This window comes from Herpailurus yagouaroundi, unplaced genomic scaffold, assembly GCF_014898765.1.
Source record: "Herpailurus yagouaroundi ecotype Mexico unplaced genomic scaffold, PumYag 139, whole genome shotgun sequence".
Lineage (NCBI taxonomy): Eukaryota > Metazoa > Chordata > Mammalia > Carnivora > Felidae > Herpailurus > Herpailurus yagouaroundi.
The window spans coordinates 79,519,045-79,535,676 of NW_024412394.1; the positions used below are offsets into that span (position 1 = coordinate 79,519,045).

Below are 16,632 nucleotides of genomic sequence, written 5' to 3' on the forward strand. Positions count from 1 at the left end.
ACACACACACACACACACACACACACACACACACACACACACACAGCACTTTATATATAATTTCATTAGAAGTGGAAGGTGAGGCCTCCAGAGGTTCATTATTCATAAATCCCAGGTTAAGAACCTGTCAGAACTCCTCTTGGCTTCTATTTAAAGACTTTCTTCAGTGCATCTAAATAATTACCTCCTCACTTATCTGTCTGGTGGTGCAGTGTAGTGGAAAGGGTGCTAGACTGGGAGTCTGGAGGGACTGGTTCTAGTTCAGCTCTCATTAATGAGTCACCATGTGATCTTGAGGAAATCCTGAAATCTGCCTGTGCCTCATTAAGGAATGTTTACTGAGGGCCTACTATAGGTCATGTTCTAGATGCTGAGGACATACAAATCTAGGTACTGGAGATGTATTCTTAATGTGTTTCCAGTTTTGGTTTATAAAATTTTAGCATACTTATTATCTCATGTCCCTTAATTGTCACAGTATCTCATGTAGGTGTTATGTATTTTACGTGAGGCGAGTGACACGGAAGGACAGTTGAATGTGAGCACACATAGAGGCAAGTGATACAGTGGTTAAGAGCAACATGGAATCCGGAATCAGACTTCCTGAATCTCTATCTTGACTCTGTTGTGTATGACACATGTGACTTGGACTTAATCTCTGTGTCCTTATCTTTAAAATGAAAATAATGATGAGTTAATACATGTAAAACATAAAAAAGGTACTAAACTTGCAGTAAGTACCTGATAAATTTTAAGTATTACTTGGAAATGAAGAAGTTCCATCTCAAATTCAAGCTTAAGGTTACAAAATAAAAACAGTATAACTTTTTTTTTAATGTTTATTTTTGTGAGAGAGAGAGAGAGTTCCTATATTTAGTAGCTTTTAAGAGCCTCTGGACTGTTTCCGACTCTGTGTCTCCCTCTCTCTCTGCCCCTCCCCCGTTCATGCTCTGTCTCTCTCTGTCCCAAAAATAAATAAACGTTGAAAAAAAAAATTAAAAAAAAAAAAGAGCCTCTGGAAATTCCTACTTTTGGTTTAAAGCTAGTATTAAACATTTATACTCTTTTTCCATTAATGTTGAGAGGCCAGGTTTTACAAGAAATTAGGAGTGAGATTTAGTTTCTGGTTTTGCAATCTATCCACTCTGTAACCCAAACAGACCACATCATGTTTCTATGTCAGTTTTTCCACAAGAAGCACATAAATAAATTCTAAAACCATAAATTCTGCAAGGAAGGAAACATACTGTTAATACACAATATTATTATTGACCCATCTGAAGTATGTCTCCCTGTATTTCATTATGCAATTTACGTTTGTTACATAGTCTTTTTTATGTAGGCACGCCATCAGTGAGCTCATCGGTTCTGACCCATGTAAATAGTAAATTTTAGTAAATTCTTCCCACTATCTTTGGGACCCTCATCTACTGACAGGAAAGTATTGTATTTACTTTCAGGGCAAATTAACATTTAAATTACTAGGGTTTTACTCCATCACAGGGAGGAGTAACTGTCTCCAGTCTTACTGTAAATATGTGTATGGGGATACCTAAAGGGAAGTAGATTTAACACCATTTCTTTTCTAATCAACAGGACAGTTTTGGCATGTGACTGATTTACACTTAGACCCTACTTACCACATCACAGATGACCACACCAAAGTGTGTGCTTCATCTAAAGGCGCAAATGCCTCCAATCCTGGTCCTTTTGGAGATGTTCTGTGTGATTCTCCCTATTACCTTATTTTGTCAGCATTTGATTTCATTAAAAATTCAGGACAAGAAGCATCTTTCATGATATGGACAGGGTAAGTGAGTATATAAATACTGTTAGTTGCTCAATATTTATCTACAGTGACCTAAGCTTCATTAGAATCCTGAATTCCCACGAATATTAATTAATTAGGTTTTGTTTTGTTTTTGTTTCTGTTTTTTTTTTTTTTTTTTGAGAGAGAGAGGGCACAAGTGGGCAAAGGGCAGAGATAGAGAATAGCAATTTTGTAAACATTATCTTCTGGTGGCATAATTAATTAATTCTATCTGTCATGACAGAGTGATAAGGTTTGTATTCCCTATGCCTGCAGTAATGACCGGTGCTATTTAACTAATGTTTAAATTATACCTCATTTAACATTTGCATTTGATATTATTATCCCCATTTTACAGATGAAGAAAGGAAGGCTGGGCATCTAAGTAACTTGTTCAAGTGTACACAGCTAGTAAATGGCAAAGCTGGAATTTGAATCCAGGCATTTTAGCTCTGGAATCTGTGCTTTTAATTGCTCAACTATTTGCCTCTCACAAATCTTCAGTCAAGCAGTGTAATAGGCTGAGATTTCCTGCTTATCTGTTGTATCACACAGTTTTTAAAATGGGATACTCTGTGGGAGAAAGATAAGTGAAGAGTAGTTTATCAGCTCTTTCAATAATCATCTGTTGTTTTATCATGGAAGTGTGCAATGATAATACAACCAGGCATCATGCATGTCTAGTGACTTTTTATAGAAGTTGATTTTGCTATGATTCTGTCTCCTTTGCAGGGATAGCCCACCTCACGTTCCTGTGCATGAACTCTCAACAGACTCAGTCATAAATGTGATTGCTAATATGACAACCACCATCCAGAGTGTCTTTCCAAATCTCCAGGTTTTCCCTGCACTGGGTAATCATGACTATTGGCCACAGGTAAATTTGATGTAAACTCCAAAAGTGTTTCAAGGAATTTTCCCATTAGTACTGTCAAAATTCTGACAATAACTAGCTGATGATAAGACGTGGGAGTGGGGCTCATGGAGGTAGAGTGCACTGTTAATAACCACTGAAGAAGGTAAGACAAGTGCTTTGGGGACTTGAAAGTGATTCTCCCTAATCCATAAAAAGATATGTCCATAGTGAGTTTTGGAAGCAAATTGCCTAGTTTGTGGATTATTGATTCTTGTTTTCCTTCATAATATTCCTCAGTTTCTACTTTCTTTTGAATAACAGTGTTGTTCATTCACATTTTATGATAAAGGTTGGCAAGGAAGGTTGATATTGACAAATGTTTACATTTTTCACAACTTCTCTTAGGCAGACAAAGCTCTCCACACTCTGATCATAGCAAACTGTCATAAGAACCAAAGAGGGAAGTTCCTGTTTGGGTCCAGTTTAGCTGATTAAGATAAAACTCAAGACCGAGATTGTGTTTAGAATATTTGATGACCGATAAGCCCAGGCCTTAACCTATCAGTGTGGCAGTTTGTTAAATAGCCTGTGCATAACGGTCGGGTACTAGTCCTGGCTGGAGGGTCCTGTTATAGTAGGTGTAGAATCTTAGATTTGGACAGATTCAAGATATCTCAGAGTTTTAGTGTTTTAGTCCAGGACTTGACACACTACGACCTGTGGTCCAAATTTGGCCTACCACTTGCTTTTGTTAATAAAATTTTATTAGAACAGAGCCATGGCTATTCTTTCTGTATTGCCTGTGGCTGATTTCTGATTTTGCACTAGAACAGCAGAGTAGAATTGTGGCAAGAGAGACCATATGGCCCATAAGTTTAAAATATTTATTATTTGGCCCTGTATAGGAAAAGTTTGGTGAGCCTTAGTCTAGATCAACTCTTCATTTTATGGATGAGAAAACTGAGTCCCCAAAATGTCAAGTTGCTTGTTCAAGTGCTCACAATCACGTAGTGATAGAGCCCACATCCTGGATCTTTTGTGTTCAATTAGACTAACATTCTTTCATACATCCCTTGTTCTTGCCAGATTAACATACTCAGTATTCCTGAACACAATATTTACTTTCATGCGTCTCTGTCTAGATTTATCTTCTTGCTTAGAATATCTTTTCCATCTCAGGCCACAAGAATGCTTAGTGAGCGTTTTGATCACCTAAATACAGGGATTTTGAGGCGTTGTACTCTAGGATGAACTTGTTTCAAGTAACTTTTTGGCACTGGCCTCTGGGCTTGAGATGAACAATGTGTTAGTCTTTGTGAGTCATCCTCTAAACCAGTGGTCAACTTTGTTACTATTGAGATGTGAGAACACACAGGGAAGATGCTTGGGGATGAACAATCTCTAGAAACCAGGAGCTACCCACATTGTTTTTTATATGCTTTAGGTGACAGATTGACATAGTGGAGAACATGCGGGGTTTAGAGTCGTATTTACTAGAATGTAAAGCCTCATCCTGCCCTGCTCCTGATAGCTTGGCCAACTTGGATAATTCGCTTAATGTCCTTGACCCATAAGTCACTCATTTGTAAATAGGAGCAATAACACCCACCCTCAGAAGTTTCCGTGAGAATTAGTGATATTACATGAATAGGGCGTAGCTTTCTACCTGGTACATATTATGCCCTCAATAAGTGGAGTGGTAGTTATTGGAGCAGTAAGCAGCAACATGTGGGATACATTTTCCCTAACTCCTTTGGGGATTTGTTTTATTTTACTTTTATTTCTGTCTTTGTGAAGTCAAATCTTATAGTGATTCACAGATATAGATAATATACAAATACAAATTCTAAAATATATCCTATCGTATGTATAACTTGGGTAAATTGGGCAGCCCGTATACCTTAGTTATTTTTTTTGTCTTTCTAGCTTGTGACTTTATATCTGAAAATCTTCTTTCTATTATTCTGCTTCCACCCTTCCACGCGAGTTTCAGGAATGTCAATGTAACATGAAAGCCCCACAACAAACTCTCCTACAGACTGTTAGCCGAGATGGAATTCTGGTGAATGTTAGTAACAAAACTGTTAGTAACAAATCAAGCAGATACTTTAATAAGTATTATTTCTCCATTAAAATCTCATAAACATACACATAAACATAGCTACCTAAACATGCATATGTAGATGCATGTCCCCACCCATTACATCAGAAGTAGATATTAGTGTGGGCAGCCTAGGGACTCCTTCCAGTTGCCGCCCAAGGAGGCAGTCTGGGCCAGGGTCCTCATTTACTCCTACACTGGCAAGACTGGCGCCACCAAACTTATGGGTGGGTCACTTCCCATTATACCTCATTTCTTGGCACTGCGCATGTCACAGCCAAAGAGGATTGAGATGATGGCATGGTACAATTAATAATTGGACATAGGAGTGACACTGGAAAGACCTGGAATTTAGACCAACCCTGGAACTGACCAGCTGTCCCTGGATGAATCATCTAACTTCTCTGATGCTCACATTTCTCATAACTAAAATTGAGAGAAAACTCTACAGTAATTTTATATAATTTTAAGATTTCATATGACCATTCCAGTATTTTGGCATCTATCCCAATACCTTGGGATACACATGGCTAACACTTTCAGATTTTTGATGATGATCATGTGACCAAGTTTTAATCAGAATCTGGGTTGGCCTATAAGTCATAATTTTTAGTATTCAGTATACTTTTCAGACAGAGGAGTCTGATATCTAACACAAATTAAAAATATACTAATAGTTCTAGTTAGAACAAGTCATTTAGTTATTACTTTCCCTGAATGTATTTCTGTTTTCATCGTGTATTAGGCATATGTATTAGGAACTAATGTGACTTGGGTGTCATCTTGGAAAATAAATAAGCATTTTAACTAGTGCTGATGGGAAAATTACTTTAAGAAATAGATTTATGTCACTAATATACAGAAGAAAAGGAGGAGTGTGAAGGAAATGGCTTCTGTTTATTAATATAATTTTTAAAACAAGAAAATCGGAATAATTTAATTTCACAAGTGATTTTTGGATTTTTATTCAGTATGCACTTTCTTTTTTTAAATTTATTTTAAATTTAAAATTATTATTATTTTATTTTTATTATTAGAGATATCGAGAGAGAGAAAGAGAGAGAGAGGCAGAGAGAGGGAGAGAAAATCCCAAGCAGGCTCCATGCTGGGCATGGAGCCCGACACGGGACTCAGTCTCACAACCGTGAGATCATGACCTGAATCAAAGTCAGGGCTTGTTCACGCAACTGACTGAGACACCCAGGTGTCCCTCAGTATATACTTTCTTAAAGTTTGGGGTATTTTTTTCTTCCTTAAAGATCCTTAAAAACATTTTTTTTTTAAGTTTATTTATTTTTGACAGAGACAGATTGCGAGCATGAGCGGGGGGAGGGGCACAGAGAGAGGGAGACAGAATGCGAAGCAGGCTTCAGGCTCTCGGCTGTCAGCACAGAGCCGGACACCGGGTTTGAACTCACGAACCGTGAGATCAAGACCTGAGCTGAAGTTGGACGTTTAACCGACTGAGCCACCCAGGTGCCCCGCAGAGCTAAGATCCTTTATTATAATGTGATAAAATAGGATGATAAAAATACTTTATGATGATAAAAATGTTTTATGTATACATTGCTTACAAAAAATCAAAACATGTTCATATAAAGAGACTTCTCCAAATCAAAAGCATGTGGTTGTCAGTCTTCATTCAGAAAGTTCAAAAGCTTTATACTGGTGTGAACATTTCAGAAGACTTTGTTCAATTCTAAAATCATGAAATTTTCTCCATTCTCTCAGTGTGCTGTTCCAGGCCCTGTGTGTTCAGACTCACACCTGCCTCTGTTTCTCTTTAATGAGCACACTCCCATGTCCGTCCTATATCCTGGCCACGTGGCACAAGTGCTTTTTTCTGTGTATAGCACTGTGAGTGTTGGTGTCTGGGCCATTGTCTTTACTTTGATGCCCTTTCTTGCCAACATGATGAAATCATTATTCAAGGGCAGGTTGATGTGCTTTCTTCACTTTCCCCCCCGACTCTCTGGGCCGGACTCGATTGTTCATGCTTCTACCCTGCTAGAACCTCTGTGATGGCACCTGGCACATTGTCTGACAGGTGATTGATTATATTTTTTTTGTCTCTTTAACGAAGTTATACATTCCTTGAAGATGAAGCCTATCTAGTACTCATCCTTGCCTCTCCAGATGTCTCATATAGTAGTAAATGCTCAAGTAATGTTTAAATTAGTTAATCTATGTATCTTTAAAGTTTCAATGGTGGATTGTATTGTTTGTGGCCAGGATCAACTGCCTGTAGTCACCAGCAAGGTGTACAATGCAGTAGCAAATCTCTGGGAGCCCTGGTTGGACGAAGAATCTATTCATACTTTAAGGAAAGGTAAGTGAAAGATTTATTCATCCTTATTTTGTCTCTATTTTTATTCATGTTGTTCAGACTAAGATCTTTAATGTTTGCTTGGGTGTGTTCATTCTGGATGTGCCCGTTTCTTTGGAGGCTGTAAGTCATGTTTGAAAGCTGTGGAGAGGCATGGATGGTGAGTGGGCCCAGGGCAAAGAGAGCAGGTCCAAGATCAGGTGCTAGCTCCAAAAGTACCACTGCAGCAGACCCTTGGGTGTTACCACCACCGGCTCACAGGTGTGAGGGCGATTTTGCCTTTAAGTCTCATTCCTACTAAGACTGTAGCAGGTCTGGTTTATCTGACATCTCTCCCATAGTAGTCTTTGGCACGGTCCACGTGTGTTCCTACTTTTGCATTTTGTACTGCACTATATCTCTCATCTTAACTCCCCAAACATGCAAAAGTAGGAGTTGATGCATTAATGTTTCTTTTCTAAAATTTGACACCTCATGACCTAGTGCCAATATCATTTTCATCTGACTATCGGATACAACTGTTGGTAGGTCAGTATGTGGAAGTCCCACCACTGGATCTGGCACACAGTAGGTTTTCAGGAAGTGATTCTTATTTAATGACAACCTATGTATGCACAAACTAAATAATGAGAAATAAGTATCACCTCCCTGACTGGCTTGTAAACCATAATTAAGAGTTTGCTTTCATAGTCACTGTGAATCTGTGTACGTGTTTTTCTAGAGTGTGTCTTAAATTTGTTTTTGTAGGTGGCTTTTATTCACAGAAAGTTTCACCTAATCTGAACCTTAGGATCATCAGTCTAAACACAAACTTGTACTACGGCCCAAATATCATGACTCTGAATAAGACTGACCCAGCAAATCAGTTTGAATGGCTAGAAAAGACACTGAACACCTCTCAGCAAAATAAGGAGAAGGTAGATCCCAGAGACTAAAATCATCTGGGGATAAACAGGGGCTAAATTTGTGTATTTATTAACTCAAGTGGGGTCAGCTATTAATAAAGATATTAAAATTTGAAGGTGTTTTCACATGAAACACCTTACGGTTTAATTAAATCTGCTGTGTTTGTTTTATTTTGCTTTGCTTTTAATGCTTTGATGACTGATTGACATCTGTTGATTAAAAAAAAATTGTGACCAAGATCACAGTTACTATATATCATCAACAGTGTAATTTAAGTGAGTCAAATGCAAGTAGAATGATACTAATAGTTTTATAATTTCATCTTTTTTTTTTTTTGGTAATAGGAGAGATGGCATATTTGCTTTCTAAATTTTAATTAATATACAGTACTTTTAATCTTGGATATCTAAATGTCATTTGGTTATGATACACGTGCAAAAAGATTCTCATCAGTCCTCATTATGTTTCTTTCTCCAGGTGTACATCATAGCACATATCCCAGTAGGATATGTGCCCCATTCAAGGAACATCACATCAATGAGAGAATTGTATAATGAGAAATTGATAGATATTTTTAGAAGATACAGCAATGTCATTGCAGGACAGTTTTATGGACACACTCACAGAGATAGTATTATGGTGCTTTCTGATAAAAAAGGTAATATGCTGTTCTGTGTGCATTTTCCCAATCCAAGATGCTAGAGCAAAGCAGTGAATATCCAGTAATTTTTACTGAACCAGTAAATTACAAGTTTCATTAAATCAACCTGCCAGCACTAGCTTTTTCTGAATGTCTTGTGTGTTTGTAAGGCAAGTGTCGAATTCCTATTTAGGCCTGCAGTTGGGTGTCTCCCTATTTGCTCCATGGGGCCACCAGCATTTGATAGCTATCAACAAAAAAGGCTCGGAAACCCTTAGCTCACTCAACTTTTCTCTTAGATTCTCAAGTTTAGAGAAATACTGCTGTTCATTATTTACTTCCTAGACTCAAGTGTCTTTTTATATGACTTGTTTTACTTCTCAGAATTTGAAGAGAAAAGCAGAATTCACCACTGGTTTAAAATAGATCAAACACTTAATTTTAAGGGATAATCAACATTGTCATCTACTCAGAATTAAAAGATAAGAATAGGAGAATCTCAGCATCAAACAAAACAATGATTACCTATTTTTAAAGATGACCTCCTCACGAGGACAGGAAACTGGGAGTTAACAAAATAAGGGTTCTTATTTTAGAATAGCCAGCCAGGAAAAAAAAAAAATCAGTATGTATTTTTTTCAGCAATTGGGGAAAATTTTCAAAATACTTTACCTCTTTCACCTACAAAAAGTAGGCTTGGTAAAAAATGACCATTTTTCAGCATCTGATAGCTTTTTTACTCAGAAATTCATTCCTGTAATAGATATGTATAAAAGCATGGTGACCCCAATCAGGTTCTTATTATGTAATTATTGGCATATTGTTTTAGGTAGATGTACAGAACAAACTGGTTTTGTATTTGTGTGTATGTGTGTGTATATACCTGTGATAACTTAGATTTTGTTATTATGAAAATTTTCAAATACACCTAAAAGAGAATAATTAAACAATGCCCCCCCCCACATACCATCACTTATATTTAACATCCATCAGGATTTTGCCACATTTGCTTTACCTATTCACTTCTTTATTCTTTTTTCTTTTTCTCAAGTATTTGAAAGTAAATCTCAAACATTAGATCCATTTTAGCCTACATGCTGCTGTATACATTGCTAAAATATATGGCTAATTCACATAATCTAATTGTCATTTGGTCAGTTGTCATTAACTACATGGCTAATTATATAATTTACATACTAATACGATTCACTTACCTACCTAACAAGAGCAACAGTAATTTTTCAGTATCATCTAATACCAATCCACAATAAAAATTCCTCTGTTTTCTCAAAAGTGTCCCTTTATAGTTGTTTCAAGTCAGGATTCATCAAGGATCATACATCATTTGGCTGTTATGTCTGTTAATCTCTTAATCTCGAATTTGTTTATATTTTTAATAAAGATAAACTCAATTAAAAAATATGTTTATGTACATATGTTTTGTCCAGGAAGACCGGTAAATTCTTTGTTTGTGGCTCCTGCTGTTACCCCAGTGAAGAGTGTTGCAGAAAAACTGACCAACAATCCTGGCGTCAGACTATTTCAATATGATCCTCATGATTATAAACTATTGGTAAGTTGGCACAATTTTGGAATTGCCCCCACATTTATGCATGTCTTTATAGTTTTCAATAGTTTAGTTGAATGTTTTCAGCTTAACGATGTACGTTGTTTCTATGTTGAAATCTCATGATGTCTGTCTTCTTTTTATATTTGGCTGGTCAGCACTTTCTCAGTATGGGAATTATGAGATCAGCCTTTGGGAGGTTGTTTCTGTCCTTCTAAGGACTTGACATTTGTTCAGTACATTGGGCAGGGGCTGATTTGGGGACTTGTACACATACTGAAACTTTTCATTAAGCCATATTTATTAATTACTCTTCTCTAGAACATAGCTGTGAGGGTGACTGTAGACTCTGAAACCATACTCCCCCAAGCATTCTTTTATCAAATTTCCTTGTGTATTCCCAGTCTATTCCTCTGTAAAATGAGGATTAAACTAAGTATTACTGACTTCACAGAATTGCTGTGAGGATTACATGAACAAATATGTGTAAAGCACTTAGAAAAATACTTGGCTTATAGTAAGAACTCAATACATGTTGGCAGCATTTTTTTTTTGTAAAGAAAAATGAGTTGGACATTTATCTTTGAGACAAAAGTTCTCTGGAGCTCGTACACGACTAGGTTTTAGACCAATTTAACATTGAAAGGCTGGGCTTTTTGCTTATGAGTACTGCCATTTTTAATTAATACCATTTGAAAAGAATTTTCAATTAAAGTCTCTATTGATGTAAATGCATTTTTTTTTCCTAAATAAACTTAGTAAGAGGTAGCTCACTTGTCCCTTAGAGCATGTTTTTTTTTTTTTTAAGTTTTTTTAACGTTTATTTGTTTTTGAGACAGAGAGAGACAGAGCATGAACGGGGGTGGGTCAGAGAGAGGGAGACACAGAATCTGAAACAGGCTCCAGGTTCTGAGCTGTCAGCACAGAGCCCGATGCGGGGCTCGAACTCACGGACCGCGAGATCATGACCTGAGCTGAAGTAGGCCGCTTAACCAACTGAGCCACCCAGGCGCCCCCACTTAGAGCATGTTTTTATGAAGAAAATAAGGCAAGGGAAATCAGATTTAATTTGTAAACATTAGATTAAATGAGGAAATAAAACAATTGACTGAATTCTTTTTACAACTATTAGTTGCCTATTTTTGGATCTGAGCATCATACACACACACACACACGCACACACACATATATATATTATATATGTATACATGTACATATACGTGTGTATGTGTATATGTATGTATGTGTGTATGTATATACACATACTGACATGGAAAGATGCCCTGATATAGCACTAATTATTTTTAATTTTTTTTTCAACGTTTATTTATTTTTGGGACAGAGAGAGACAGAGCATGAACGGGGGAGGGGCAGAGAGAGAGGGAGACACAGAATCGGAAACAGGCTCCAGGCTCTGAGCCATCAGCCCAGAGCCTGACGCGGGGCTCGAACTCCCGGACCGCGAGATCGTGACCTGGCTGAAGTCGGACGCCTAACCGACTGCGCCACCCAGGCGCCCCATAGCACTAATTATTTTTAAAAGTGCAAAACAGTGCATACGTAGTATAGCTTAATTTTTTGAAAAAGCCAAGAGATAGTAAATAGGGTATACATATTCTAAATAATTATATTTGTTTTGTACATAATGTCTAGAACAACTTATGTCTTGACATACACTGGAGTGCTGATAAATGTTTAACAAGTTGTTCACTGGGGGGAAAAAAGCAACACTTTAATTATAGTGTCGAGATTCCTAAAAATTTGATAATTGGCTCTGTGAGCTGGTACCAGCCACCTCCAGCACACCACTGATTTATATGTAACTATTAGCAGTGGTTATTTCTGAGGTGTGTGAATCCAAAGCTTTGTATTTTGTACATCTCTCTGTGTAGTTTAGAATATGTTCCTTCATTGTTTTTAAAATGAAAAAAAGTAATACAGATTTGTCTATGGAATTCCTTAAAAAAAAAAAAAGCAAACCAAACAGTTCTCACTTTTTTCTAAATGACTACAACTTTAAATTAAGAATGTCACATAAATCCTAATAAGGACGCTTCTTCCTGTGCAGTACTTTCTATGGCAGAGAATGAACCAGGGTTTGTGACTGTTTTTGCTATAGGATATGTTGCAGTATTATTTGAACCTGACAGATGCAAATCTAAAGGGAGAATCCGATTGGAAGCTGGAATATATGCTGACTCAGACCTATGACATTGAAGATTTGCAGCCAAAAAGTTTGTATGCATTAGCTAAGCAATTTGCAGTCCTGGACAGTGAGCAGTTTATAAAATACTACAATTACTTCTTTGTGAGTTATGACAGCAGTGCAATTTGCAATGGGGAATGTAAGTCCTATCACGTTTGTGCCATTATGAGTCTTGATCATATTTCCTATGAAGATTGCCTCAAACAATATTATATAAAGCACTATCCCTAGTACTTAACTCTTTGTGTTCATAGAAAATGTAACATTGTTCTGTTTCTGAGATCGGTTTGTGGGAACTGTTACATAAATCTTGTGGGTTACTGAGTGGGCCAGCAGAATTCTTATCTTTGCTTTCTTTTTTATAATCCTCAAATGTGGATATTTGTAACATTCTGCATTTTTATTATATTGAATATATAACTGCCCATTACAAGAATGATGTCTGGATGTCAGTATCCTGTCTTCCAGTTTATAGAATTATATCTAATTTTTACCCTTGTTGCAACTGTCATTTATATAAATAAAGCAAATGACTTCTCATGCATGATGAATTATTTTTAATAGGATGGTTTTCTGTCTTTTAATTCACTTTTGTTAAAAACTCATGTGTAAACTGAGGCTGAAACTGTTTAAATCTCATGTATAAACTGAGGCCCACACTGTTTCCGTGCACTATCTACTGTTGGGAAAACACCAAGGACTGGTTGAGACCAACTTGGGGCTTATGAAACATCCTAGGACATGAGTTGCCTATAATGGAGCAAAGCTGTCTTTGTTCTATGAGTGAAGGAGAGGCCTCTTGAGTACTGCTAACTTTTAAGGAACAGAGTGTCACAAGTTGTGCTTATTGTAACTGCAGTACTAGCATAAAGCCTGGATCCTCCCCTGGTGATGGGCACTTAGTAAATAATTGTTGAAGTGAATTGAAAGGTATGAATATTTCTCAAAGAAATGCGCTAGGATGCAGCAGTGGCATTTTCTTTGCCACAATATTCTGAGGGAAGATAAAAAAGGAGCTTTTATTTTTGGGATTGTGTGTAGAGTTCTCCCATGGTTGCCTGCCTCTCAACAGCTTCTCTCAAGCTGTTGTTTGCTTCCAGGCTAAGTGGGAGAATTCAAGTAGAAGAGAAGAGGAGGAGGCCTAGGGATTTAGGAAACCTCAATACTTTGGCTTGCTGAAGAAGATATGCAATCACCAACCTTAGGTCAATCAAAAAGGAGAGTGAAACTCATTATCCTGTGACTGGTTGGACTTCACTTAAAAAAGAAAAAGAGGGGTGCCTGGGTGATTTATTCGGTTAAGTGTCTGACTCTTGATTTCGGCTCAGGTCATGATCTCACGGTGGTGAGATCGAGCCCTGCCTTGGGCTCTGTGCTAACGTGCAGAGCCTACTTGGGATTCTCCTCTCTCTCTCTCTCTCTCTGCTCCTCTTCCATTTGTGTGCACTCTTTCTCCCTCTCTAAATAAATAAATAAATAAATATTGACTTACACGTGTAAGATCTCATCATAATGAAACTAAGTTATTCTGATTTTCAAAGGCCTGAGAACACAAACATTACAAAATAAAAATATAACATCTAAGAAACTATCGATATTCATTAGGTAAACATTTCCTTAATTTTTAAGTTAAAAAAATAAATTGGTAGGGTGCCTGGGTGGCCCAGTCAGTTGAGTGTCTGACTTTGGCTCAAGTCATGATATTGCAGTTTATGGGTTTGAGCCCCACATCGGGCTCTGTGCTGACAGCTCAGAGCCTGGGGCCTGCTTCGGATTCTGTGTCTCCCTCTCTCTCTGCCCCTCCCCTGCTTGCACGCTCTCTCTCTCTCTTTCTCTCTCTCTCAAAAATAAATAAGCATTTAAAAAAATTTAAAAGATAAGTTAGTTTGTTTTTTAGAAGTGAGAATGTGGAAATAAAGCAAAGCTTCATTGTTACAATCACATTATTTATTTATTTATTTATTTTTAAACGTTTGTTTATTTTTGAGAGAGAGAGAGACAGAGCATGAACGGGGGAGGGGCAGAGAGGGAGGGAGACACAGAATCGGAAACAGGCTCCAGGCTCTGAGCCATCAGCCCAGAGCCCGAGGGGGGGCTCGAACTCACGGACCACGTGATCATGACCTGAGCCGAAGTCGGACGCTTAACCAACTGAGCCACCCAGGCACCCCTATAATCACATTATTTAGAAATCACCCTCCCCTCAGTTATATTTAATTTGGTATTGTCAAATGGGTACATTCTATATTTTTATATTCATATACTTATGGACAGAAGTTTTAAGAGAACAGGTTTGTGCCATATGAGAAAAAAAAAAAACCAAAAAACTTTAAGTGGCGAAAACCAAAGATGGTGTGCGCTGACTCAGTGAGTCCCAGCTCTGCAAGAGGACAAGCCTGGACTTGCAGGATTACAGGACAGAAAATTCCTGCACCTGCTGGGATTTGGGGCAGTGAACATTAGGACTCTTTCTACATTATTCTACAGCCTACACTTTTTAAGGATACCTTTTTGTGTTCAGGTTACTTTTACCTTAAAATAGAAATAAATGATCTGATGTTTCAAGTAATATTTAGGGATATTATCAGTAATTAAATGAATTTTACCATTCTAAAATCAGAGCATCTTACCACTATTTATTGTGGGTTATTTCCAATTACTATTACTGAATCCCAAATTCAGCTGCCCATTGCTTGAAAGGTCAATACTCAAGAGACACATGTTGATTGGAAAGGAATATTAGCTTTATTCAGAAGGCTGGCCACCTGGAAAGAAGGCAGACACTTATCCAAAAGCCAACTCTGAGGTTTCTCCCTAGCCAAGAGGGTTTTAAAAGGGCAAGGGGTGGTTAAACAGTAAGGGGTGCAGTGGCATATAACATTTCCTGATTCTGTGTAGATTTGATGGTGCCTGTTTACAGCTTTCACTGCCTGAGGGTTGTGCAAGAGGTCTAATTCCTGTTCTGTGATGGGTGTGGGCTTTCTCTTCTCCTTCTAAAAAGGAATGTAAGATTTATAGATTCACAAGGAGGGTTATTAAATCAATCATATCAACTTAAGAACACCATTAAACATCATCATGCTAGTTATGAAGATCAAGGTGGCCTCGATTACCCCACTGTCAATTTTACCATTCCTTATCTATGGGATTAAGGACCAGGGTCCATCGTCTGTAGCTTCTTCATGCTGATATAGGGCGTAGTTGGGACCATGGAATGGAATATGTTAATGTGGGTTTGAAGCATCTCTTTATACACAACTGATGTGACTTGCTTGCATGGTTTTGTTACACACATTGTAATAAGCTTAATTCCTATACATAGTGCTAATAGCATGAATGTGAGTCCTAATTTTAGAATGACTTTTAATACAGACCTAAGTCCTGACGGTAACCAGGAGAAGACATTTGTGAACCAATTCCATCCTCTCTGGAACAGGGGTGTGTGGCAATCTAGGGTCTGCTGCAACCAAGTGGCTTGTCTGATTTTATCAATACTGGTTTCTGAGGAAGTATTGATACATGTGCAGCAAGATGACTCAGCAATAACAGAAATTCCCCTTTGCTCAGCTAGGGTATAGTCTAGGGCCATATGGTTATCCAGGACAACTTTAGCAAGGGAATCTAATGACTTTTCCAAGTTAGCCCGAGATTTGGTGGTTTCATTAACTAGGATGGTTAGAGTTTGGGACAGTTGCAAAGCACATGTTGATAGGCAGCAGCCCCCCGTGATGGCAACAACTTATAAACAAAGAAATATTCATCCCCATCAGGGATATTGCTGGGGAAGTCACGAGTCAGTCTAGTAAATAATTTCAGGGAGCTAACGTAATGTTTAGTTTCATTAGCAGGGTCAAGGGAGAAGGGGATCCCTAGGGTGGCCAGAAGGGGTAGAAGAATTTGTAATACAGTCTGTGGGCCAGGGGATTCCATCTAAGCTGCAAATAAAGACAAACCCAGCTTGAGCACTTAAGATGAAAAGTGGAGTCCTCCTCAGGTCTTAGTGAGAATCGGCTCACCAACAGGGCAACCCATTCCATCCAATCTTGGCTCGCCTGAACCTGGCTCTGGATGTCGTCCATAGCCAGGAAGGAAAAAAGACTGCTGTTTACACATAGAGAGCTGGTCCCTATTGGGAAATGGTTTCATGTGATGTCTAATGGGGGGAATACATGCTTATTTTCTGTCCTTTGAAAATAACCTCTTTTAGTACAGTAATTGCA

General features: G+C 37.9%; 1 protein-coding gene across 2 annotated transcripts in view; it reads left to right on the forward strand.

The window, feature by feature from the left end:
- Positions 1 to 12,959, forward strand: part of SMPDL3A (sphingomyelin phosphodiesterase acid like 3A) — a 15,148-nt gene extending 2,189 nt beyond the window's left edge. Inside the window, exons 2-8 of one of the 2 annotated variants that reach the window (XM_040474532.1) lie at positions 1,597 to 1,810; positions 2,543 to 2,687; positions 7,000 to 7,096; positions 7,841 to 8,010; positions 8,477 to 8,657; positions 10,088 to 10,212; positions 12,326 to 12,959. In XM_040474532.1, coding sequence (XP_040330466.1) covers positions 1,597 to 1,810; positions 2,543 to 2,687; positions 7,000 to 7,096; positions 7,841 to 8,010; positions 8,477 to 8,657; positions 10,088 to 10,212; positions 12,326 to 12,643 — 1,250 coding nt within the window. In that variant the 3' untranslated portion in view covers positions 12,644 to 12,959. The remainder of the gene's footprint in view (positions 1 to 1,596; positions 1,811 to 2,542; positions 2,688 to 6,999; positions 7,097 to 7,840; positions 8,011 to 8,476; positions 8,658 to 10,087; positions 10,213 to 12,325) is intronic. The other variant, XM_040474533.1, reaches the window with a different exon arrangement.
- The last annotated feature ends 3,673 nt before the right edge of the window (positions 12,960 to 16,632 follow it).